The 24,743-nt window shown below is 49.6% G+C and overlaps 1 protein-coding gene across 2 annotated transcripts; it reads right to left on the reverse strand.

Moving 5' to 3' along the window:
* Positions 1-1,563: 1,563 nt before the first annotated feature.
* MGAT3 (beta-1,4-mannosyl-glycoprotein 4-beta-N-acetylglucosaminyltransferase) lies at positions 1,564-24,743 on the reverse strand. Of its 2 annotated transcripts, none has more exons than XM_064155226.1 (2): positions 24,511-24,743; positions 1,564-7,989 (listed from the first exon to the last, which is right to left on the reverse strand). In XM_064155226.1, exon 2 carries the CDS (start codon positions 7,986-7,988, stop codon positions 6,480-6,482), a length of 1,509 nt encoding a protein of 502 aa, XP_064011296.1. In that variant the 5' UTR covers position 7,989; positions 24,511-24,743; the 3' UTR covers positions 1,564-6,479. The 2 variants fall into 2 exon arrangements, with proteins under 2 accessions (XP_064011296.1, XP_064011295.1); XM_064155225.1 differs by lacking the exon at positions 24,511-24,743 and adding an exon at positions 9,063-9,919.

Raw genomic sequence — 24,743 nt, forward strand, 5'->3', positions numbered from 1 at the left:
CACAACCTTGGTGTTGCTTGCTGTCCATGACAACTGCTGGGCACCCCTGACATACAGTGAGAGCTTGGGAGGGACAGGTAGGTCATGCCAGAGCCCCTCCATGGTACATATCCCCATGGATGCTGAAGGGAATGCAAAATTGCACAGAACACAGGATTTGCTTGGTGCCAGTTGACTTGCACGCTTCTGGTTAAATATGCCACTTAGGGCTCTGTATCCATACCCAGGATGCATGCTGCATGTACCAAGATCTCTTCTGATGTCCCTCAGGACCCTCTGAGAGATGGTATTTAAGCCACACACCCCCTATGCTCTGCTGACCATCAGCACTGCTCCTGCAACCGAAGGTCTCCACCACAGCCTGGTTTGTGAAAGAGTCAAGCTCATAGAGGCACTTCAAGCTCCCACAGCTGAAGGTTGTGCTTTCCAGGGCAGAAAAGCCTGGGTTCTGGCAGTGCCTTGTTTTCAAACCTCACAAGAACCTGAAGAGATGCCATTTGCATGACTTAATTTAAATGTCAGTTAAAGGTTTCGTATTTGAGGCAGGGAAAAAATAAGATGGGAGAACCTTTGACCCAGTCAACTCTCATTTCTTACACTGTCTTGCTGAGCTGCCACTGGCACTAAGCTTATATACTTCTCTTTCCCACTTGAAAAATTGCAATTTCAGACATTCTGCCAATCAATCTTTTTTTAGATTATCCCATTTGGGGCACAAAAAAGACAGCAATTGCTAAGAACACTACAAATTCCTAATGGCAAATCTGAATTGTTAATGCTGAGTGGCATGTTTATTCCAGACCCTTGGCTCCAGAGACGGAAGCAGTGGGAAGGCATTAGCAATGGACAACACAAGTCTCTAGTTGGGTAGGAAGTCTTCCAAAAGGGGAGAACTGAAAACATCAGACTGATGCGGAAGAGATAATAAAGAAAATAACCTAGAAGTTGCTACCTTTAAACAGGACCAGGAATGAAGGTGAAGCACTTCAAAAAGTGAAAGAGCTGGAAGTGGCAGAGGAGCTTTTTAGAAGGCTTTTGCCAAGGGCACTGCTAACCTCAGATGCTTAGGAGGATTCAGAGCAGGACAGGGCTTTGATACAGCCACATTTTTATTGGGTCTTAAAATAAAGCTAGATCAAGGAGGTCATATTCTCTTGTGCACCATGCCAGAAGTCATCCACCAGAGACATTTCTGTAGTGGACAGGTTTAATTTGGGGCTCCAGGGTTTCCATGGCTTCACTTGCAAAGGAGAGAAGATGGTGACAAGCAGCAATGCTGGTTCTCACACCTACCAGCTCTTCTGAGAGCAGGTTGGTAGCCATCACTCCCCACTCCTGTGCCTTTATGTGCTTATACTTGCCTCACACACAGAAGGTTAGGTCTGACCTGGGCCTACACAAAGAGGAATCATTCCTGAAAGCAGCTGGGCTCCATCTCCCTCCTCAAGAACAGCATTCTGCCAAGGAGGAGAAGCAACTTCCCTCGCTCTGTTTTTCCGGTGGCTCCTGGGGCAGGCGCTCAGAAATCAAAGCTGACACACACACAGACACAACACAGCCTGCTTTCCTTTCAGACTTTGCAATTGTTTTTATTTTTAATCTCCTCCTTTTAAGCATCCCTTTAAGGGTGAAATGAAATCCAACCATTTACAGAGAAAATGATTTCAGAATGTACATTTGATTTACCCTTACAAAAAGTTCATTATTACTTGCTGTTTATAAATTACAGAGTGGAAAGGAGCTTTACAGACACTTCTTTTTTCTTCTTCTTTTTTTTTTTTTTGGCAAGTCCACTCATTCTTTTGCCAAAGCAGGGTGTTCCACAGCCACCCCAGGGGCAATGCAACCAGTAGGTCCAGGTGGACACCAGGTTCAGAAGTGCTGTCTGAACCACCTCCGGGATGATACTGCATCGTCATCCACACAGGAAGGGGGAAAAAAACAGTGGTTTAAATTCTTCATCTGAGTAATTCAGATCCCTCTTTAATCTGTTATCTGTAGTCCCCAAAGCTTTAAATGTCAGTGTATTGCATTAGAAGCATCCCTCTTTTCTTGGGGCTGGATCCAAGCCCCTCCTGCCACCCCCTTACCTCCAGCTCCTCCTCTTTTACTATAAGGAGCAGCAAGTTTGTCCAACGTCTCAGAAATCAGAAGAGATGTTTTTTTGCAGGGGTGGGAAGAACACAACAATGGAGGGATTTGGAACCTGTTCTCCCTTTTGCTTCCCTCCTTTCTCACCAAGGTTTGAGGTCAGTGAAACCAGGAGGAGCCATCCCTTGCCTTTTCACTACCAGTGTTCACTAATTAGACCAGGAGTGACCCTGGACATGTCTTCACAGTGCAGAGGCATAGCAGCCACAGAGATTGCTGGCAGGAGCTGGGAGACAAGGACAGTGCCTAGAGGACATTTGGGAGTCAAAAAGACACTACCATCCCACAAGGATACATCAAAAGGTGGGTGGAGGGCAACAAATACCCATTCTGCTCTGGTACTCTCCCTCCATCCTAAGTTGTACCTTACCTTGCCTGCCCCTGACACAGAAAGCAAGCTAGCCTGAGCTGCACACAGCAAGTGCCTCAGCAGGACACAAGCTTAGGAGGAAGAAACAGTGAGAGCAGGCTTGCACAAGTCCATATCCTTCATACCAACCACACAGGCACAAAACTACTTCATCTCTTCTGTCCATTATTTGGGTTCAGACTTGTCCCCATTTCCTTCAGAGGGGCAAAGACAGCCAACCTGCCCTGTTCCCACTGCTTTATTGAAGTCATCTACTGCAGGTCCACCAAAGACCATGCCTTCCCTTTACTTAGGGTGAAGGAGAAAGATGAGTTGCTCAGTGTAAAGCCATGCATGGACACACAATCCCTTTTTTAGGTGGGAAGCACAAGAAAAGGCAAGAACAGAGACAAAGAGAAGAACAAAGTTTGGGGATGCCACATACTGCTTCATCTACTACCTGGCTCTCCTCTGTACTGTTTCATTTGAAGGTGGAAACATTCTGAGGAAGAAAAAGAAGAGCTGAAGAGGGCTGTAGGGAAAGACTGGTGATGCTTTCTCTCCCTCCACTGGACAGCTCCCAGGAAGGTAGTATGTGGCTTCACAGCTAGAGACTGCAAGAACCAAGAGGCATCAGGCCCTGGTGGTTTCATCCCAGTTCCAGCCAGGGGCAGGATATGTTTCTTCAGTCCTTCCCTTCTCAAACATCAGGACCTGGTGCAGCCAAGATCAAGGTTCCTCAACTCTCACCTCAGACTTCAGCATTGAGAAATGAGGATCTGATACAAAACTGCCTCTTCCTTTGCCTGTCACCACGCTACACCTTCACAGACTTTTAAGGGGCTGGACAGAGGGAAATCCATCAGCTTGGGAAATCACTGTGCAAAGGTCAGCTTGCTAGTCCCCATCACCTCCAGGGACAAGCAGGAAGATTTTGAACACCAGGCACTCTGGCTCCCCAAGGATAATAAACACAGGGTTAGCCAGACAAATCAGACAGAAACATTGAGTGGTTTGGCCTTAAATCAGAAAATGTTTAAGTGATTCTTGAGAAAGAAAGCAAATACGTTTCATCTGTAGTCTCTGCTTCCCACCACAACAGAAGTCTGTCTGTTTTAAATTTGGTTTCCCAAGAAAGAGAAAGTTAAGGAAAAAGGCAGGGCCAGAGTCCTGCAGAACAGCCCCAGCGCTGAGAGACCTTTTCCTCCTGCATAAGGAGACAGAAAGGAGAGGCAATGAGGAAGAAGAGGTAGAGAATGATGGAACAAATAATGGAGGAGAAAGGAGACAAGGCAATGGGTTTTACTTCAGGAATAGGAGATCCAGATATCACAGCTGCTGGCTTATCTGAAACAACCAAAGGGACAAAGGCCACACCTCAGTGAAGAAAATGTGACTTGCAGCACACTAAAAATCCCTAAGGACTTGCAGGCATGGGAAGGGCTGGTAGCAGAGGAGAGGCTGATCTCACTGTGGAAGATAAGGAGGTGCAGCCCCAGCACGCAAGCACTCAACCCCTGCTTCACAGGGCTCTGGTGCTGCTAAAGCACCCACACAAAGACTGACTTGTATTTCTCTCCTGTCTCCAGCAAAACCTGGTGCTGGGGCTGTCTGTTATCACTAAGGTAAGGCAAAGCCAAAGGTCTGAGAGCAGATATCAGGCTCCCTTCCAAAAGCAAAAATGAGAAATGCTTTCTTCTTCCACACTCCTCTGCTACTGAATCCCCTAAGCTAGCAAACCTGCTCTCCTCCAACTGCCCCTGGGGAAAGCATGTTCTTGTGCTACTGCTCTCATCTGGCTCAACTCAGGCTCCTCTTTTCTTGGTCAGGTGCTCATTTCTCTAAAATCTCTCCTCACCCAAGACCTTCACACAGCTCTTTGGCACAAGGGCCAACTCCCTCCCTTGTTGCTGCACCAACAAGTCCAGGCTTAGAAGAGCCACAGCTCCCCTTTGGGAAGGGAGATTCTGCCTACCAAAGCTTTATCCTTGCACCTGTTTCCCAAGTGAGCTTTTCTACCTGTGGGGAAGAAACAGCAGAAGTGAGAACAGTGATTAAAAAAAAACAAAACCAACAAAAAAGATCCTTCAGTTCTTCTAAGCAGGCATTACAGCATGAGATGTGGAAGGGGCTAAGATGAAATTCATCTTAGTTTGATCAGAAAAGCAATGTTAATCTTGATGTTTTTTCATTTCTCTAGAGAGGGGAACAGGAGGGAAAAGAGAGATACAGAGATAGGAATGAGGCAGAAGGATGGAAATGGAGTAAGTTAACATCAGTGGAAGTTCTTCTGCCCTGGCACAGATGGTTTTTCCACTGCAAGGCTAACAGCAAGTTCATTATGTTTTCCACCCTCTGCCCACTGCAGCCCAAACTCTGGGGACCCCATCAAGCAACCTACTAAGGAAGAGTAGTAAGGATGGAGACATGGATCTGCCTCATCTGTGAGCTGAATCAATCTAATACAATGGCTACTCATCACTAGCAGACTCTGAGCAGATACTGGCACAGAAATGCTGCAGCTGGAGTCCAAAATATCCTCTCCTCTGCATGGTCTTGTCTGTAAGGCCCAGGCTGCACATGCTCTCTGGATTGCATGATGGCCCCAGAACAGTCTCTTAACCTCAAGAAATCTGTCCCTGGCCCATTTGTCTACAAGCTCCATTACGCCCTAAGAGCAATAGAGATGAATCCTGTGCCTTGATGGACTTTGTTTCCCCACAATACCCATTGCTGAGTCAGAGCCTTGCCCATCTCCTTTCCCTTTTGCCTCATAGCCAGAGGGAATAGCCAGCACATGAAAGCAGCAACCCTGCAACACCCACAGACTGCAGGGTTGCAGTGTCAGCCAGAGGCACACAACAGTCCTGTGAATTCCCTGTGAATTCCCTCCTATGATTTCCCAAAAAAAGTCATCCATGCTGAGGCAGAGATTGCAGCTTCTGGATCCCACCATTTGGGATTGGGAAAACACACGCTCCCAATCCCAACTACATCCCCTTCCCCCCCCAGTACTGGCAACAAATGCCCACGTGCATACCAAAACCATGCATGTTAGCACTCATGCACATAGGAAACCATGCACTTGTAAACATACACTCCCACCATCTGATTAAGTCCCCTGCAGCTTGTCCCAGCCCCAAAAGAAGCATGTACTGCAGGGAAGATGCTTCAGCTTCTGTGGGCCAAGGCAGTGCAGTGTTGTGGGGGCAGGGGTGAAAAAAGGAGTTAAAAAAAAAATCATATATATATATAAATAAATTAACTTTTTCCTCTGCTTCCAATTTGTCTGCTCCAGGATTGGTTGAGCATCAGGGCAAGATACATCCCAGGACAGATGCATTAAGCCTGCAGGAGGAGGGCCGAATCCTGGGGAGAGCATCTTGGAAGCAAAAGGATTTCCTTTGCCCAAAGTATTCTTTGAATATAGAGGTATTAAAAAAAAAGCAGCATACTGAGATGCTTTTGCACATTCACTCATCCAAAAACTGCCTGTGACACACATCTGCACATGTGACCACTCGCATCACTTTGTGCCTGCTGACTCACACACTCACTGAATAGCCCAGGCTCACATCTGTGCTTGCTCTGATCCACAAAGGACACCGTGGACAGGAGCAGCTGCCTTCTCTCTCCCTGGGACCCTCCCAGCCTCCTGCAGAGGAAAATCTGCCAGCTGGCTGCAGAGATTCTCTCCAGCAGCAGGAGGGGTCTGGGAGATGCAGGGAAGCGTGTATGCTACTGCTGGAGTAGGTACCCAACATCTCTCCTCTTCCTGCCCTTCACATGACTGAGGAATGTGTGTCCCCAGGGTAACCATGGGACAGAGGGAAGAAGAGAAGGAAAGGAGGGAGGGCAGAGACCCCAGAGGAATGGCACACCCCACCCAGAAATTAAACTAAAGAAGAGAACAGATGAAAACACTCAGCTCTTTCCCTTTGTTGAGAAGTTCCAGTTTCCTACACAAACCACAGCGGCCTCACCCAGTGCCCTCTGCTTTTTGGTAGGGGTTCTCCAACAAGTAGCGGAACCTCTGGTAGTTCTTGAGCAGGTACTTGGGAGCGTACATCTGCTCCTTGGGGTCAGCAGGGGGATACTCCTGCGTAGTGCCATCAAACCAGCCACCAGTCCGGATCAGCTCCCGGATGTAATTGAGGTCTCGTTTATCCTCATAGTCACCCCAGCGGGGGAAGTCTCCATTCTGGGCTGAAACCAGTTTGAAGTAGATCCCCTCTGGGGTGAAACACCAGGAGCAGTGCCAGCCAGCAAAGTGGAGGGGGCTGCCCAGTGACCACTGCACCAAGATGTGTCCTGTGCTGTTCTCGTACTGCCGAAAGCCAGGCATGGTGTAGTACTCGCGGCGCCGCAGACGGATCCCGTCGGTAGCGTAGACGGCCTGGAGCATCCCCATGGTGCAACCCGAGACCACCTCCAAGGTGCCTGGTTGCTTCCAGAAGAAGCCATAGAGCGACTTGCGCATGTGAAAGGCGAAGGGCTCTGTCCAACCATCGTAGAGCTTGAGGAAGAGCACACCGTCACGGGCCGGGATCTCATCAGCATCATCAATGATGAAGACGTCATCCGGGCGCAGGTTGCGGAGGCGAGAGACGCCATCCCGGGTGAGAAAGGTGCGCAGATAGTCGTCAGCAATCCAGCCATCCTGGCGGCCCCCAGGGGGGAAGTGGTCCAGGAAGACGTAGAGCAACTTGTGGCGGATGTAGTCGTAGGAGCCGTTGAGGAGCATCTCGCGGAACTTGAGGGGCCGCGGCTCTCCATAGGCAGTGAAGTTTGACTCGCACACCACAAAGGCGTCCACCACATCTCCCAGCTCATGGAAGCGGACATCCAGCAGGTCAAACTCGTGGTTGACATTGATAGCATTGATGACCCGCCGGGGGATCTCCCTTGGCACAAGGCGGTCCTTGGTGGGCAGGTTGGAGTACTGGACCACGGTGGGGACCCCACAGCTGGGGCCGTGCCAGCCCGGCAAGCACACACACTCCACCCACTTGCGCCGCTTGGTACCGCTGGCACTCAGTGGCTTGCGAGCCGGCCGCCCGGAGGCTGCACCATCTGCTCGTTCCTCTGGCCGCCCTCCCACGGGTGGCTTCTCCAACACCTTGGTACCTGGTTTAAAGCAAACGCCGCCAGCTTTGGTACGGACAAAATACTCTGTGGTGTCTTCTGGCAGCACAAACTCGACTTTGTGTAGCTCTTCGCTGGCTCTGCTGGGAGGCAGGGGCTGGAGCAAGGGGGAGTGGGAGTAAAGGGGTGTGCGGAGGAACTCTGCACCCCCTGGCTCAGGGCTGACCTGAGGTGTGACAGGGACATTGTTCCAGAAGAAGCTGGAGACGAGGTTGGGACTAAGTGAAGCCAGCTCCCGGGGGAAGGTGACATAGGAAAGGGCCTTGAGGAAGTGCAAGAAGGAGATGAGGCAGAGACCAGCCATGCAGAGAGTCAGAAAGAGCTTATGGCGTCTCATCTTCATCCTGTGGAAAAGCCAGGAAAAGGAAAGTCACATTTAGCAGTTACTGAGAAGTAAAGAGTTTACCACTGGTAGAAAGAAAGGTTGGGATAGCAGAAAGCTGGTCCAAATTTAGCATGCATCCTTCGAGAACTGAATCCAAGAACTACTCCACTCCCTGCCATCTTCAGTGGGTCTTTTGGCTAAGCTGCGTTACACCAAGCTGAACCTCCTCTACAGCAGTCAGTCTTATAAACTCAAAGACAGTAAGAGTACTGTTAACAGGGTGAAATGGTGGGAAATCCAGAGCGGGACTTCGTGAGCTGGTGAACTCACTGCACTTGGCTAATTTGCCCCATTTATTGATGGAAATAAAGCAAACAGAAGGCTCCTCAGGTCCTGCAGCACCAAAAGGTTGGGGGAAGATGGAGAGAGCAGAAAGCAGGATAGACAAACCAGAATAGGGGGTACATAGTTGAAACATGACTGGTGTAAGACAGACTGTTTTAGATGATCAAGGTCATTAGCCAGGCAAACGCTTACTCTTTTGTTTGCTCCATGCACACACCTTAAACTCCACCTTTGTTACAAGGAAATGTCCCAAGTTCACACCAGGATTCAAAAGAGAAGGAAACACAGGCCAAATTATTCTGTCACTTTTACTCTTCTCCGGTTCTCCTCTAAGTCCCCTCTATCTCCAAATGCTGGCCCTAGATAGCCATATTCTCTGAATCAGGTGCTGAGGGGTTTTTGCATCTGGATCCCAGTGGCTATCACAGTTGCCTGGTGATGTCTGCTGGTAGCGCTCTGCAATCGTGACTGCTTCAGGTCAGACCAGCAAGAGGCAAGCGGTGTGGACCCCTTCACCTCCTCCCTCCAAACCACATCAGCTTCCTACATCATCTTCCCTCCTTCAGCCCAGGCAGAGAACACAGAGCTGCTGTCAAGTGAAGAAGCGATTGAAGACTATAATCCAGAAAAAGGACACCAAGCCCAACCAAAACAAACAAAAAACCCCAAACAAACAAACAAAGACTAAAAGAAAAGACAAAAAAAGTCCAAACTAACCAAACCAACCCCAAACAAACCTAAGCTCACCTAGTGCTTTGCTGAGAAGGACAAAAGGTGCTCATCTTGTGCTGTCTAGGGAAGGGAAGGTTGGAGCAAAGCTGAGCAGGGGAACAAGGTCGCCTAAAAGTCCTTTGCAACGCAGATTGTTTTCTTCTCCCTTGAGCATGAAACCCTCCACGAAACAGCAGGCAAAGAGATAGAGCTCTGCTGCGAGGTCCCCACACGCAACACGCGCAATCCGCAATGCACCTCCTTGTGGTGGCTTTCTGCCCTGATGCCCTCCCCCTTCTAGGGCCAAAGTTCCTTAGAGGAATCACATACCCTATGCTATGACTTGTAAAACCTTCACCCAGTGTGCAGTGGTGCTGGTGACCTTTACAGGAAGCAGTCTCCCCTCCTGGGGGGCACAGTGGAGCTGCCCCAAGTCACTGGACTCATACTGGGGCTGTCCCACTCCTCCACCAACTTGTCTCAGTGTGAGAGCAGAGGGAAGAAGCACCCAAGTCAGTCCCACTGCTTCAGAGGACATTAAGTAAAATACAGCAAAGCAGGTTTACTGATTAACTTGGAGAGAATCTAATCCTAAAGTGAAAAGCCATAAAGCAGTTAGACAGATGGCAACTGCCCAAAGGAAAACGTATCTGGTGCTCTACAGATGGCTCTGACAGACTTTGATAGAGAGGTTGTCCGTGATTACACCTTACAGCTCAGCAACAAGCATTTCTGGATGCCTTGCTGTAATCTTTTTAGTGATAACCACCATCCTCTGATGCCAACCTCCGTGCTTAGGTGGCAGGGTGAGAAGTGCTACAGCAAATTTTGAAATGGGGAACTGAGAGCTTGAAGTTGGTGGAAAAGTTACAGCAAATAAATAATAATAATAATAATAATAATAAGATAGCTGGAGCCCATTTGTTAATGTTTAATATGGGTGTATATACTTTGACACAGGGCACACTCCTGGCTTTGTGCATGCCCAGGAGGCTGTCTTGTCAGACAAGCTGGGAAGGAGGAATTGTGGCTCTCCTCAGATGCCATAGCCAGGTCCTCACCTCCAACACCTACCTGCTGCAACTTGCAGCCTGACCTCATAACCGTAATCATGGCCCTTCTGGTGGGAGACCATCATTGTGGTTGTTCAGCCATGAAGGGGTTGGATGTTGTCCTGTTCAGAGGCATAAAGGACAATCTTGGAGCTTGCTGTCAATCTTTCCTCGAGGGGGAAAAAGAAGGGGCTGCAAAACCCCCCAAGTGTGTCTTTTTGTGTCCAGGGTATTAGTTTTTCCTTTTTCCTAAGGCTCCTTTAAGGTCTTGCTAAAGGAGCAAGATCACTTGCAAGGTAGAGGAGTATCCAGTGCCTTTTCCTTGCACATCACCAGTTTTTGCTCTCTTGAAGTACAAAGAACAAGAGGGCACAAGGAAGCTGAAAATACTAAGTTAGCAGCAACTGGCTGTCAGGAGGAAATGTCCCTTGTGGGTAAATGAGTACAGCTTTCTCCAGCCAGGTGTCTTGTACTTTCTCCAAGGCATTACTTCCAGACATCAGGGTCTTCTCCAAATGCTGAAGCCTGGGCAAGATGAACTGCTGGCTTGCTGCAGCAAGGCAATCCCAATGGCTGTCAGGCAATGCTGATTTCACTCCAGTTCCTACAGGGCATGCAAATGCAGAGCAGCCACTTTCCTCTGAACCTGCCCAGGACAGAGGGCCAGTGCTCATGGAATCACACAAAGCACATCTCCCTGTTCTTCCCAGATGGCTGTGATGCTCTGCATGTCATGGTAAATTCCCAAACAAAAGGTCCCAACTCTTGCCATACAAACTGCTTCACTTTCTGGGGTGGGGTGTGTCAGCATAGCAGGACGCATGCTTTTAGCAGCTAGAGCTTATTTTCCTTGATATTTGCATACATCAATATCGGTCAGGCTCTGCAGCTCTTCACCCACTGGCAAAACTCAGCCCGTGCACAGCTGCGTTGCCTCCCTGTTATTGCAGTGTGTGCCGGGGAGAGCTGGGCTGCTGTGCACAGCCCGCCCCTGCAGCTCTGCCAAAGCAAGCAGGCCCTGCACTACCCTCTGCTGTTCCACTGCTGACATGTCCCAGGAGGCAATTTTTGATGCTCAGTTGCCTTTGTTAGGGAACGGGAACATGAAACCATTTCCTATCCTCTTCAAAAAGCAGGCAAAGCAAAGCAAGTTGTGTTGCCTTCAGAACCTCTTCCCTGGGAACCACCTCCGTTCTCACATGCCAGGGACTCCTCTGCCGGGAAGCAGAGAGCACTCACACACTCTTGGGTGGGCTGAGATGCTGAAAACCATCACATATCTGCCTTCCCATGTCCTCCGAGCAGAACTGCAGTGCAAGATGGATCTGAGTGGTAGCTAATTGGAGACAAAGGCCAGCAGGGGAGGAAGATGTTATTACCCACTCTTCTGATCCAGAAGGTTTACATGTGATGGAAATGAGAAAGGAGGTACCAGTCAGGGAGACATCTCAGCTTGTCATAAAAGATCCCAGCTGCTGCATCACAAATCGGCCCTCAGTTATCAGGAACACAGAAAACAGCAAGAGAAGATATTTCCCTTTTGACAATTTTGAATGAGGAGAAGGGAAAAAATCCAACAAAACTCAACTTGATCTCAGGGAGAGTGAGAGTTGCTGTCAGGTTAAAAACAGCAGCAAGAAAAGCTTTAATGTCAAAGCAGAAGAAAAGCCAAGAGTGTGGACAGTCAGCTCCATTAAGACAAAGCTCTTTAGGGAACATGCAGTTATAAACCACTTCACCAACATTCAGTCTCAGCAAGACATGCTGAAAGCTTCTTTTTGTGAGGAATCCCTTTGATATTTCCTTGCTTGAAGTTATGTCTCTGCCATGCAGGGGAAGGGCTTTCAGAGAAGGTGGAAATCCAGGAGTGGCACACATGAGGCACCTGTTGCCATTTTACTTGTGTTTTTGTCAAGTGACCAGCTGATTTACACCACCCTGAAGTCATATCTTTGTTTTCCTAAGAGCCAGAGAGAAAGATATGCACCACCAAGAGCTGGCAGTTCACCAGTCCTCATGTTCTCTTCTGGAGAACACTGGCAAGAGGCCATGCAGCAGGCTGCTGGATGCATGGTACCCCACACTCCATCTTGTTAGGGCACAGGACTCACAGCTCCCTAGACCTCTTCCATGGTTACAGGGGGAAAGCTGCAATGGAGAGTAGAACTTTCTGGGTTTGCCTTATACAGAGATGCTCATCTCCTCTTCCTAACTTTATCCTGTAACACCCACACAGTAACATATTTTCCCATCACTCAAACACTTCAACACAAAGCAACAATTCAAATTAGAATAATTTTCACACAGCAGGTTAAAATCCACATGGCTTTCATCTTCCACTCCACAGGGAGGACCAAACTTTCTCTGCTCCAGCCAGAGACAAAGAAAGAGTCTTTGCACTTCTAAAGTATGAGGGCTACCTGCCAGAGGAATCACAGCCATCAGGGTCACAGCACCTCAACTCACTCCAGAAAATCTGAAGTTACTTCTGTCCTGCAAACATCCTCAGAAGTAAAGAGAAAGTGAAAATCTGTTCTTTGTCCACAACTGAAACGTGACTGGCTCAGGGGCAGCAGGACTGTGTTTCGTTTAAGGACAGGAGGAGAAGCTTCTGCTACAAAGCTGGCCAGCAGGGAAAGCAGAGAGAAGTGAAATTACCAGAAGACAGTTATGGCTCAGCACTTCTCTGCCATGAAGGATGCTGTGGTGTTCTCGGGGACTGCAAGCTAGAAGGACATCAGCAGGAAGTTCTGGCAGAGGCACATTACGAGGTGGTTTGAACACAACCAGGGTGGTATCGGCTTCCATTCAAGTTTCAAGGGCAGAAAACAGTATTCTTCTGTGACCTTCACTGAGAGCTGCTGCCCACAGTGCCAATGCAAAACATGATATGCATTTCCCTTGCAGCTTCAAGGCAAGTGACCACCAGGTGACACTGACCTGCACAGTTGCTCTTCAAGAAAGGTCATGCCAAGGGAGAGCCAGGCTCTGCCCTGAGAGCATTCCCTCCAACAGGGAGGTAAGCAGAGATATAATGTGAGCACTCCCAACAGGGTACCACCATGATGCCCATGTGTTTTTCAGAGCTGCTGACCACACACCATTAATGGGTGTCATGAAGCAGGAAGAAAATTTGATGTAGGATCAAAAAAAAAACACACACAAAAGAAAGGACAGATAAAGAGTGCAACTGCAAGAGGCTAAGGTGAGGCTGGGCAGGGAAGGGAGAGAGCACAGCTTAAAAACACAGCCCTTCCCCTTCCCAGTGAAGGCAGAAGCATGATGTACATGTCAGCCACAACCCTCCAGATTGTGTGCAAAGCTTTACTGGGCCCCAGAGGTCAAAAAAACACCCTCCAGGATGTTTCCTATGTGCTCTGTAAGAAACCAGAGTACTCCATGCCAATAACTATGATCTACTGCACACAGAAGCTAAGATGGATGCGATGCAATGCCTCCAGCTTTAAGTACTGTGGCTGCAGACTTCTGGTTCCTGGAAGCACAGTACCTTTTGACTCCATACTCCCCTTGGGCTTTCACTGCTTCAGCTGTTTTCAGTTGTCTCCTCCTGCTCTTTGGTGGACTAAGCCATGGTTATTTTAGATGCCACATCTCCAGCCACGGAGAGATAGCTGTACAGTCTGGGGCGAAGGAGCTCTTAACCCTCTGTGCAGAGCACACGGGATCAGAAAATAAAATGGTCTTTGTTGGCAGGATTTGGGCTCAAGACTCATCTCCCAGAAGTTAGCAGCATAGACCAGCATCTGAACACCTTCAGAGTCCATTATAAAACCCCTTCACTCAGAACAGATTGTTCTTACTGTAACTACCATAATACTAATAGCAGCATAATTATGTAATTCTCCAGCCCCCAGTTTAAAAGATCTGCTCAGAGAAGTCTAGAAAACTCTACTGAAATCCAGTAATGGCCTATGAGGCACCAATCTCATTTTACCCAAGAAGTGCTTGGACGTCATAAGGGTACAGTACTGCATGCTAAAGAAAGATTCCCGTGGAGGTGAGAATCCAGCCTGAAGTTATCAAATATTCTCAGTATCCTTTCGCTGCACTGGGCTGCCTTGTAGCTAATGTCCTCTCTCCAGCTAAGGCAAATCTCACCCTGGGAATTTGCATGGCTCCAGAGATGCCTCAAGCAAGCTCTGATCCTTCAGATGCTCTCAGAAACCAATTTTAATTTCTAAGCAGCAGTAGCCTCAGTACTCTTCCCACTAAAGGAGAAGCAAAACATCTGCTTACACAAAAAATACTGTGATGGTCCTGGAGGTTGCATCACCACTTGCCTCCAAAATCAGGAGTGTGTGGACATCAGAGGGTGAGCTAAGACATTGCTCATTGCACTCTGCAGTACACAGAAAGGATGCAAGGCTTTTCTCCCAGCCCAACACAGTACTGCTGCTGCTCACTGCTCCAAGTGCCAGTGGTTACAGCAGGGCAACATGGAGTTGGTGGTTCCTTTGCTTCTTGACTTTAGTGTCTTAAAAGGGAAGAAGTGCTCCATCATGAGACAAGGAATAAGAAAAAGGGACAAAACTACAAAGAAAGCATCTTACGTCCTCAGACAGGCTATGGAGTCAAAGAAGTACATAAAAACTCCCTCTGGTCTAAGTGTCTTGCAGAGAGGGACAGAACAAAACCACTTTCCCCAAGGATAAAAGAAAATCATGCTTTCAGAGACCTCAAGTGAGGCATGTAGTAACACAGGCTGTTGTTTAATAGGTTCTCTCCCCTCACTCACCACCTTCACAGCTCACCACCCCTCAGTTGTCAGTCGTATGAATTCAAGTTGTCAGTTGTATGAAAGTCTGCTTTGTAAAGCCAAATCAGCAGAAGATCTAACAGAGTTAAAAATAAGCCTCAAGAGAAGTGCCAGGCATGGAAACCAGCAGCTGACCAGCAGTTCACTTTTCACCAAAACTGTGCTATCTCATAGATACATCCTCAGACACATTAGAGGACTTAAAAAAGTGCTGTTCATCTAACCAGAACTCCAACGAGGCTCCCTAACTCCTCCCAACAGCATTAGGGAAGGAGCATATCACAAGGAGGGACTCAGAAAAAGCAGGAGGAAGTAAGTGCTTTCAAAGCAGCTCCTGGGAGGCAATCGATGCATGCCAAGCAAGCGGAGCACAGGGCACAGATCTTGAGAAGAGCACCAAGATGAGCAGTCAAGATTACCCTCAGGTCCATGGGTGAAGAGCACATGGCAGGCACATGCCAGCCTGTGCACAAACTGCATGCAATGGAAAGCATGAAGGTTCCTGGGGGCTGTGTAACAGCCCAAGCAACTTGTAGATGCAGGCTGAAGAGCCTAGAGGCAGGTAAAGTGGGTGCCCTGTAGGCTCAGAGAGGCAGTTAAAGAAGGAAGAAGGCAAGAAGAGCTTGGTACCATGGTGATGGGTAGAGTGCACAGACCCACGCAGGCAGGCAGAAACCACGTTGCCTCCAGCTATTTTTGAAGCGGGTGGCAGTTGTTTGTGCATCCCCAGGATAAAAGCTCTCCAAGATGGATCGAGGAGGGGAGTAATTAAACCCCAGGAAGACAATAAATAAAGAGAGGCCACAGAAGAGCAGCATCATCCTAGCGGCCATGGAGGAGAGCTGGCTCTTCATCCCCACCCTCCTTCCTCCCCCATCCATCACCAACCACTTGGGGTTTGGCAATGTGCTCACTTTCCCACAGTAGCCGATCTATTACTGCTTGGAAGAGCGTTCCCAGCCTCTTCCTTCCCCTCCTCCCAGGCCACAGGGGTCCCACTTGGCAGCCCCCAAATCCCCCTCTTTTCTGAATGCCTGGTGACCAGCCAATCCTGTGCAGAGAGCATTAACCCCTCTTCACCAGGAGCAGCCAGAGAAACCCGACTCCGTGCTGAGAGCCTTCTCAAGGGGGTCTCTCTCCCTCCTCCTCTCCTCACCACCCCCAGCATCCCCCTCCTTATTCTCTCACCTTTCCCCTTTTATTTCTCAAAAACTAACTCCAGTGCTGTGTAGCCTTCCCAGGAAGATGCAATGCTACAAACTCATGGGAATTTTTCTTGGGCCAAGAACAGACCCTTATTTATTTGTCTCTTCTTCCTTTGTTCTTCATTTCCTCTTTCAAGGCTTAGGCAAGACTTCCACAGTGCCGCCTGGATCCCCTGCTGCCACTTCACTTTGTTATTATTTTTGGAAAGAAAGTGCTTGATAGGAAGAGAACTCTTCAATGCCTTGCCCCAAGGCAGAAGTAAATCAGCTCAGACTCTCACCTCTGGGGTGGACAAAGGGCACAGGCTCAAGGGCTCTGAGGAACACCTCAGGCTCCAGCACAGAGACCTCCTGCTTCCGATTGCAGCATCACAGCCCCTCAGATTAAATCCACACAAATCAAATCTTCAGTAACAGCTCTGTGCTGGTAAGAGGCATATGGCACCACGGAAAGGGGCAGTTTCCCAGAATGAAATCAAAAGCCTCCTAATGCACTTAGCTCTGGGTCACATAAATCTCTCTTCTGCCTCCCACAGACGGCTGGATCTTGTTTACAGGCATTGCAGCAGGCCTGGGTCTCAACAGTATGTTTATTTCTGTGCAAACATTCCCTTTCACTAAAGCAAAGCAGCACCCTGGTCTCCAGATTAAACCAAAAGGAAAGGACTGGGAGCAGGTCTTTGGGGAAGCAGGGAGGGAGCTAGCCTTCACCAGTGAAATCAGATGCCATTCTGGACATCACATAGGTTTGGGGGCCATTTGTCTTCATGTTCCTCCCCTAGACTGCCTTATTTCTGGAGAGAGGAGAGAAGAAATTTTGACTTTAAGCAGCTGCTGAGATCCCTGATGAGGTAAGGCTATTCCATCAAAGCATAGGGTTTCGTTTCAGGCCAAAGATCCCACAACCAGGCCAGGGCCAGATGGGACAGCATATCTGGTGACTGCCCAGCCAACTCTTCCCCAAATGCAAGAGTCACAAATTGACACTGTGTGTGCAGGGAAAAAAAAACAGGGAAGCTGAATATTTCTGCTCTAGAGTAGAGAGAGCAGACTACTGCTACAACCACTTGATTACAGACCAAGTTCCTTTCCCTCTCCACCCTTACCCCTTCCTCTCTCCTTTCAGCTCTTTAGCAACACAAAGATTTATACCAAGCCATTTCTGAGAAGTCAGCTGCCACAGCCAGGTCAGAAAGGAAGGAGAGAAAGATGACAAGCACACCATGAAAACTGGTGGTGAACAAGAAGGATGTACAATGCAGAGGAGGGAGGAGCCACAGTCATGCCGAAGTCACCAGGATGAGCAGGGCAGGAGTGGATCAGCTCATCTGCATGGAACAGCAACCTGCCATAGCAAGGCAGAGGGCCAAAGGGCATTAAGGTCTTCCACAGCTGAGGTGGGAGCTCAGTCCACCCAGCATCTTCACAATATTCCTCTGCTGCAAAAGCCTGTGAAAAACTGCCCCAATCTCCCTCTGCCCTCAGGTGGTTGCTCTTCAGGGTTTAATCACTGAGAAATGATGGGAATTTCAGCTGCACAGTTTGCTGCTCAACCACCTGATCTTTCAAGTTTTCAGGACCTGATGATCTCTTGTAAAGTCCAATGGACCATGTCATGCTAAAGCTAAAAAACACTTTGGCAGGACAAGATGGGCCTTCAAAAGAAAAAAATGCTTGAGGCATCTGAACGTTTCAGAGAGCAGTCCTGATGATCCCTGCCCCAGATTCAGCACACAGCTCTGTAATTGAGTCAGAGACCAAATCCAAGCACGAGCTTTGCTGTCTCCAGCTTGACACCATCTCTTTACTGCAAAGACAAGGCTCCAAACTCAGGAGCTGCTTGCAGTCTAAAGCCATGGAGAGATGCTGTGCAGCACCACACACCTGAGTGATGCAGAGAACAGAACTGGATTTTCAGGGCACAGAAGATATGAGAACAAACATGGGCAGAAGGGAAACCCACAGTACTTTCTCATCACTAAGTGATAGACTCTGGATGCCTGACAAACTCCCCTTCCCTCCCCCCAGCACTCACGGAAAGCGAGAAGACTGTTCCAGAGCACAACTGCACTATAAATAATTCAAGACACTACTAAATTATGCAGAAGCAATCCCATCGTCACCCTGGCCAAGCTGAATGCAGGTGTGGTCGTACTTTGCTCCAAAAGTTGCTGCTAGATCAGGATTTTGAGGCCACAGAGGCTCTGTGCCAATAGCACACATCGAAGAGCAAAACAGCTACTTGCTATCAGTCAGGCTTGCACCAAAGTGCAGCATGATAAGAGGTATCTGGGGACACAGGGCTGATGGGGAAACAGCAACTCCTTCAACCCACCTCTTCTCCAGAGACCTCACATGGCCTCAGGTGAAAAAGCAGGAAATCATGTCCCCTTCAAGCGAGGCTGCTTGGTACATCTTGCCTCCATCGATCGTGGTTAGCAGGCAAAAGCTGCAGCTGGACAGCACTGGCACAACAAGGTGAGGAGGGGAGGAGAGCTGGGGCAGGTAGGAAGGAGAAAAAGGAACTGAAAACACTCCACAGGCAGTAAAGAAGGAACAGGTTTGCTAGCACAAATAATGTACAGGGAAGGCTGAGCCAAAAATCAGGGAGGACTGCTGTCTGATTTTCTGTCCCACTCCTTTGATTCTGAGAGATATTGCTCCCCTGAATACCAGGGCCACATGGGCTCTCCTCAGCAACGGGGTCATTAAACAGCAGCATGCAGCTCACACTGATCACTTCAGGCACCATTCTCCCCATTTACCCTGCCCTTTGCTCTGCCTCAGGGCCAAGCCTCATGCTACAAGCTCCACAAAACCAGACTTCCTCATACAGGGCAAGCACCATCAGCTCTCAACCCCTACACAGGCAAAGCCTTCTTCCAAAGCCCTACCTTGCCTGTCTCCTGCCACCTCCAAGATCTGTCAGCGACCAACATGTTCAGTCTGCACAAGCCTCTGTCCTCCTCTCTTTCCCTGCTAACCAAATAGAAACATTTGTGCTAGAGGAAGGAAAGCACTAGCGTAGCCTTCTCTCCAGCCTCAGCACAACCAGCTTAAAATCTCAGGGCTCCAGCTTACCTTCCCCTTCTTTCATAAAGGGCTCAGCATCTAGGAGCCAGACACCCTTTTATGTCTCTCTGCTGTGCTGTCTCTCTTGCCTTCTGTTCAGTTTCAGTATCTGCACGCAGAAACAGAGGATCCTAGCGCAGATAAAGTCAGCGTAGCAGATACCTGTGTTTAGATCACAGGTTTCACAGTTGCTGGAGCCGTTATGCAGCAGCTCTAATTTGCATTAGTCTTTTGCTATGCTTCGGATCTGCTTGCTGCAGCTTTAGTCTCATGCAAGACAACATGCAGCAATATCTTGAGATAAGAATTACCCTTAAACAGATGACAGAGTTTGATTCTGCTTCCTCTGTAGGAGCCACATCCCTGGAAGTTTTGAAGGCTGGATATGGCTCTGAGCAACCTGATCTAGTGAGATGTGTCTTTGCCCATGAGAAGGGGATTGGAACTAGATGATCCTTGAGGTCCCTTCCAGCCCTGACAATTCTGAGATTCTGCTCACTACCCCTGGACCAACCTGTAAGGATTTACACATTGAGAGGAAGACAGCACACACAGAGCAAGGCAGCAGGAAGCTGGGACTGTAGATTAGGTGGCAGATCAAGAAAGAGGGGATATCTCTGGTGAACAGGGCAGCAAGATCCCAGCAGTGACTAGAAAGTTATCAGTAACCCTTGGCTCAGCATGTGCACTCGGCCATTCTTTGCCACCAGTAGTCTCAGAAATCACAAATCAAGTGTGGGAAGTGCTACTTTTCTGCTGAATCCTGGTGTGTGTCACTGGGAGCATCACAGCCTTGCCACGTACCTCATTTTCCCTGGGTGGGAAAAAGAGATGCTTTTCTACTCCAGGAAAGACTTCCCTACTCAAAGGAAGCTTAATGGGTTGTTCCAAGGCTCTTTGGGGAAAAAAAAAATCATAAAATGCAAGACAATTCTCAAAAGCAGCTGCCTTCACTACTTCTCTCCCTCCAGACTGTCACATCTACTTGTCCTGCTGCTTGCAGCTTGTACAGGCTGAGGAAGGCTGCTGGCAGAGCTCAATTTGGTCATATCATACAGCCATGGCTGGTTCCTTGAAAATAAAGCCTATTGAGACATAGGCCTGGGCAGTCCTCTAGCTGAGGAAACAGGGAATGCTGACTGAGCTCATCAAGCTGCCTAATCAGCCAGGGGGAGGTTCTCAGTATGCATGGCCAAAGCCCCCAGAGTGAGCAGCTCAGGTAACTTTTGAGATCCTAAAGCAGAAAATAATCACTTCCTAAATCATGAATCAAGAACAAGCCCTTGCCTTTTGCGGGGCAGCCAGTTCCCTTCTTCCTTCAGCCTGTTAGATGAAAGCTCAGAGTGCAGTGCTGTACTCCCTTGTACCCATCACCTCCACCAGGAAAGCTTCTGAGCACAAAAATGCACCCGCCCTGTTCAGAGGTTTGAAGAACAATTAGGTACCTGTTGTGCTTCAGGAGGAGCTTGAGGGAAGTAGAGAGTTTGCACTGCAGGGAGCTCAAATAATTCAGAAAATGAAGGTAAAGAAATCATGTTTCTGCCTTTCTGAGAGCTGCAGTCAGAGTCCATTACACAGGGATGTAGGCACAGAGTGCTCTTGTGTGCTCTAGACTGCTGCTCCAGCATCTTTTCCTGCCTCCTCTATAAGGAGGAACTCAGCAGCTGTGTGATTGCAACTCTGCCCTGGTCCTGGCAGCCTGCACAGCACTGCTGCTGGGGCACAGTCCTGACCTGCACAGCCCAGTCTTAGCAAGACACTCAGCCAGTTCTATCAAAGCACCCCAAACCTGACATGAAGCTGCCCTGACCCCAGGCTTTCCCCTTCCATATGGCGCTGCCAAAGCTCCTCAAGGCTAGCCTGCAGCACTGACCTGACAGCACAGTCCCCATGGGCACTGCAGATACGTCACCACTTTCCCAAGATCACACAGGATGAAGAACAGCAGGCATTCCTCAGACATGCCTCCACGGCCCTTTGTATCGCACTGCTCCATGTGCCTATCTTCCCCAGATTCCAGGTCCCACTGCTATATTTCGCTGTAGTGCCACAAGATGCCATCCTGTCATCAGGCCTGAATTTTTTTGCAGAACTGATAAAGATAGTAGGGAAAAGCAGGTGGAGACAAGTAGCCACACTCCTCTACCAGCAGGGCTGATAACATGAACCAGCCCTTACACTGACCTAAATACGTGAAGACATCTCTTGTGCCAGTCAGTGCCCCTTCTGCCTTCTTCTCTGCCAGAGTTACTGTCAGCTGTACCAGTCTTTGTTAGCACCACCTCCTCCAGCCACATCCCACTGATTGGGTCACAGATTCCAACAATGTACAAAGGCCTCATTTTAGAGCAACTAACCCCACCTAAAACTTAATCACCCTTCAGAAATGAATGCTGGCCCAGCTTGCCCCGTGGTGACCTGACCGTCACCAAATTCAATTCCCGTTTCCTTCCTCTGCCTTTATGATCCAACGTGTCCATATAAGATGTCAATTTGTGTTAGTCGATGTGCCTTAAAGATGCTATTCAAGACAGAAGTTCAGGCACAGAAAACAGAAAACTCAGCTATGAACCCTGCCATAAGACTTGTTGACAGGTCAGAACAAGGAAGGGACAGAGAAAGAAACTTGCTTGTCCTAAGCTGTCCTTTGTTTGTTGAACATGCACAATAACATCTACGTGCACTTGCACTGTGCAGAACAACTGCTGTACCCGTGACTTCTTATTCACACCACATTTGTGGGCTTAAACTCTACAGAAGTGCTTGTGTTCCGTGGTAAGTGCAAGCAGCAGGACCTATGAGCATTGCTATGTGCACCCAGCAAACATCCACCTACGTCTGTCACACAAGCATCCCTTCAAGGCATGCAATAAGCACGTTACACCAATCTGGCAAGCCACAAAGTCACACCGTACCTAACCAGTTGTGTGTGGGAGCAGGGGAAAGGTAAACACGAGGTGTATGGGAAACACACGAGCACAGAAACCTCATGGGTTTGCCCCCCCACGCAAAAGGAGAGGGGAGTGCATCTGTGCTTGCTGCAGTGCGCCTGGCCTAAGCTGAGCAGACTCTGTGACCCTCCAGACCTGCTATCTCTATCTTGTGTTTGGAACAAGTACCCTTGTGAGCACCCCCTGACGCTAACCCCCTTGCAAATACATGCTATTTTCCACCTCCTCGTCCTGACCTCTTCGCCAAGGCAGCCCCTGTGAGCCGCACAAGCAACTCTTTCTAATCACATCAGCACTTGCAGGGAGGGAGGCAGGTAGCAGGTCAGCCCTTAAACCCAACTTGGAAACGGTCCCTCACATTCTGGGCACCACTAGTGGAGACAAGCCTCAGAAGCACCTCAGATCACAGGTGCATCAACACAGAAGGCAGCAGCTGGGCCCCTTCGTTAGGAATGGGGCAAGAAAAATTCACTCCTAAGGATGTAATTGCCATATTCAGGGCACTAATAAACAAGCTGTGCAGGTATAACAGAGTCCCTGCATGGAGAGAACATGACACCTTGCAGCAGATTTCTTACCACTACTGCAAAATCACCTGAGGGTGCAGAGGAGCTATAAATCTTCGAGAGACTTTTATGACATGCAGTGGCAGTCACAGCTTCACTCTTCTGCAGTCCACAATGGTTTTCATTCAAAGCTTGCTTTCTAATGCTGCAGGGAGGCTGGAGGCTCCCCAGGAGTAGCTCAAAGGACTGCTCTTCTCCCAGCCCAGTTTTCAGGACATGTTCCCAGTACTACTACTGAAGTTTAAAAGCCAGCACAGGTACTGCAGCTGTGTTTAAGGGGACTTTGGAAACGAGAGGTGTGCTAAAGGATGGAGAGCCCACTGCTTTTCCCACACATCCAAGATGGCTCTCCCCCACATGAGGGACGAGTAGTGACAGGTCCTGATTGCCTTCATCTCTCTTCAGAGCAGCTGTCAACAACCAGGCTTCAGCAACAGGGACATGCAAACGTTTCCTAAATCAGGCTCCAGCAGGGCTCAAACACCACTTCTGCATGAAGAATCTACAGATCATACGAGCCACCCTTTGGGGAGGGGGGCTGAAAAAGTCCTGCTGACTCATACCCTGCTGAGGTAGGGGAAGACAGGGGCAAGAGTAGGCAGGAATTTGAGATTGTTTGCACAGGGCTGAGGGGTCCTGGTGACTCGAGTCATATTTGTTAGCAGTGCTGCCACTGTGTGTTTTCACGGGGTTGAACTTCCCACTCAAGGGGAGGGATTTGGAGTTGACTGGAGGGCCATTCTCTGGGAGAGGAGCTGCTCGGCACCCACACTGTGTGCTAGAAACAGGGCAGGCTCTCTCCTGACCCAAGCTCTGCCCTAGGGTGGAATGAAGAAGTGTGAGACACCAGCTTCAGCTCTGGAAAACAAGCAGGGCTCCCGAGTGACTCAGTCAAGGTTCACAGAAACGCAGCCTATGGAAGTCCCCAGAGGAAAAAGACTGGCTGAGGCACTGAGAGAAGCCTCTCTCCATCCTGCTCTGTGCTCTCTCCCGTGCTGAGCTGAGAAAAGTCTAGGGCTGCAGCAGATGCCGCGCTCCCCATCACCCTTGTCATGATTACCTAGAGAGCAAAATTCACACAAGGGCAGTGCTACTTTAGCTTATGCCACTCCATGCAGGACAAACACCAATTTCCAGCCCACAAACAATCCTCCTCCAGCCCTGCACTAGTCAGAATCACTTGGATGCCCACATCCTTTGGCAGTCAGCCGCCAACGGGGGGATTGTAGCAATCTGACATGGAGCAGGGGGACGTTTGATGATGATCATACACATATTTGTATGTATGTTTTCCCTCCCACGCACACACTCCTGTTACTCCTTCTCGCTTGCTGCAGGCTTGGCACACATCCCCAGCCTGTGCCCTCCTCGCAAGCCGAGCATGGGCAGCAGATGGGCCTTCGCTGCAGTGCCCCGGTCGGAGGGTGCCTCCATCCTCGGCGAGCCCGCATCTACGGGCAGGGGGCTGGCACCATCGCCTCCCTCCTCCCCACCGCCGATGCTCCCTAGCAGGGGATGCCGGTTTTTTGGGGGGGGGGGGGGAAGAAGGATGGGGACGTGAGGGGGAAGAGAATAAAAAATAACACTAATATAAATAAATAAATAATGAGCGGGAAGGTGGAGGCTCGGCAGGGAAAGCCTCTCCAGCGGTGCCCGCGGGGGATGACGCCGCACCCCGAGGCCGAGGCACAACTTGCAGGTGGAGGCTACGGTGGGTGGGGGGACGGAACGAGGAGAGTCCCACCGCCGCTCCCCGCAGCTCCCGCCGCCCCGAGGCTGCTCGACCGGGAGGCGAGAGCGGCTGTGCGGTGCCCCTCGCCACCCCCAGCCCCACTGCCCGCCCGCTCACTGGCTCACTCACCCCCAGCCGGCGCAGTGTCGGTGCCCGCCGGGCCCCCGGCGGGGCGAGGCTGCCGCTCGCCCCCGGCCCGCCTGCCGCCCCCCGGCATGGCTTGGCGCCGGCAGCGGCAAGGCGAGGCGAGCCCGCAGCCCCCCGCCGCCTTTCTCCTCCTTCACCGCGGAGCGGCCCGGCACCTCCTCCCGGGAAAGGGAAAGGATGGGATGAGATGAGATGCGATGCAGAGCAAAGCCGAG

The sequence above is a fragment of the Pogoniulus pusillus genome, chromosome 15 (assembly GCF_015220805.1).
Source record: "Pogoniulus pusillus isolate bPogPus1 chromosome 15, bPogPus1.pri, whole genome shotgun sequence".
Taxonomy (NCBI): domain Eukaryota; kingdom Metazoa; phylum Chordata; class Aves; order Piciformes; family Lybiidae; genus Pogoniulus; species Pogoniulus pusillus.

Coding starts and splice junctions, on each gene's coding strand:
- MGAT3 (XM_064155225.1), bottom strand. CDS start 9,097: ATGAGCACCTTTTGTCCTTCTCAGCAAAGCACTAG. Junction 7,990..9,062: donor CCTTCTCAGCAAAGCACTAG/GTGAGCTTAGGT, acceptor GCTTTTCCACAG/GATGAAGATGAGACGCCATA.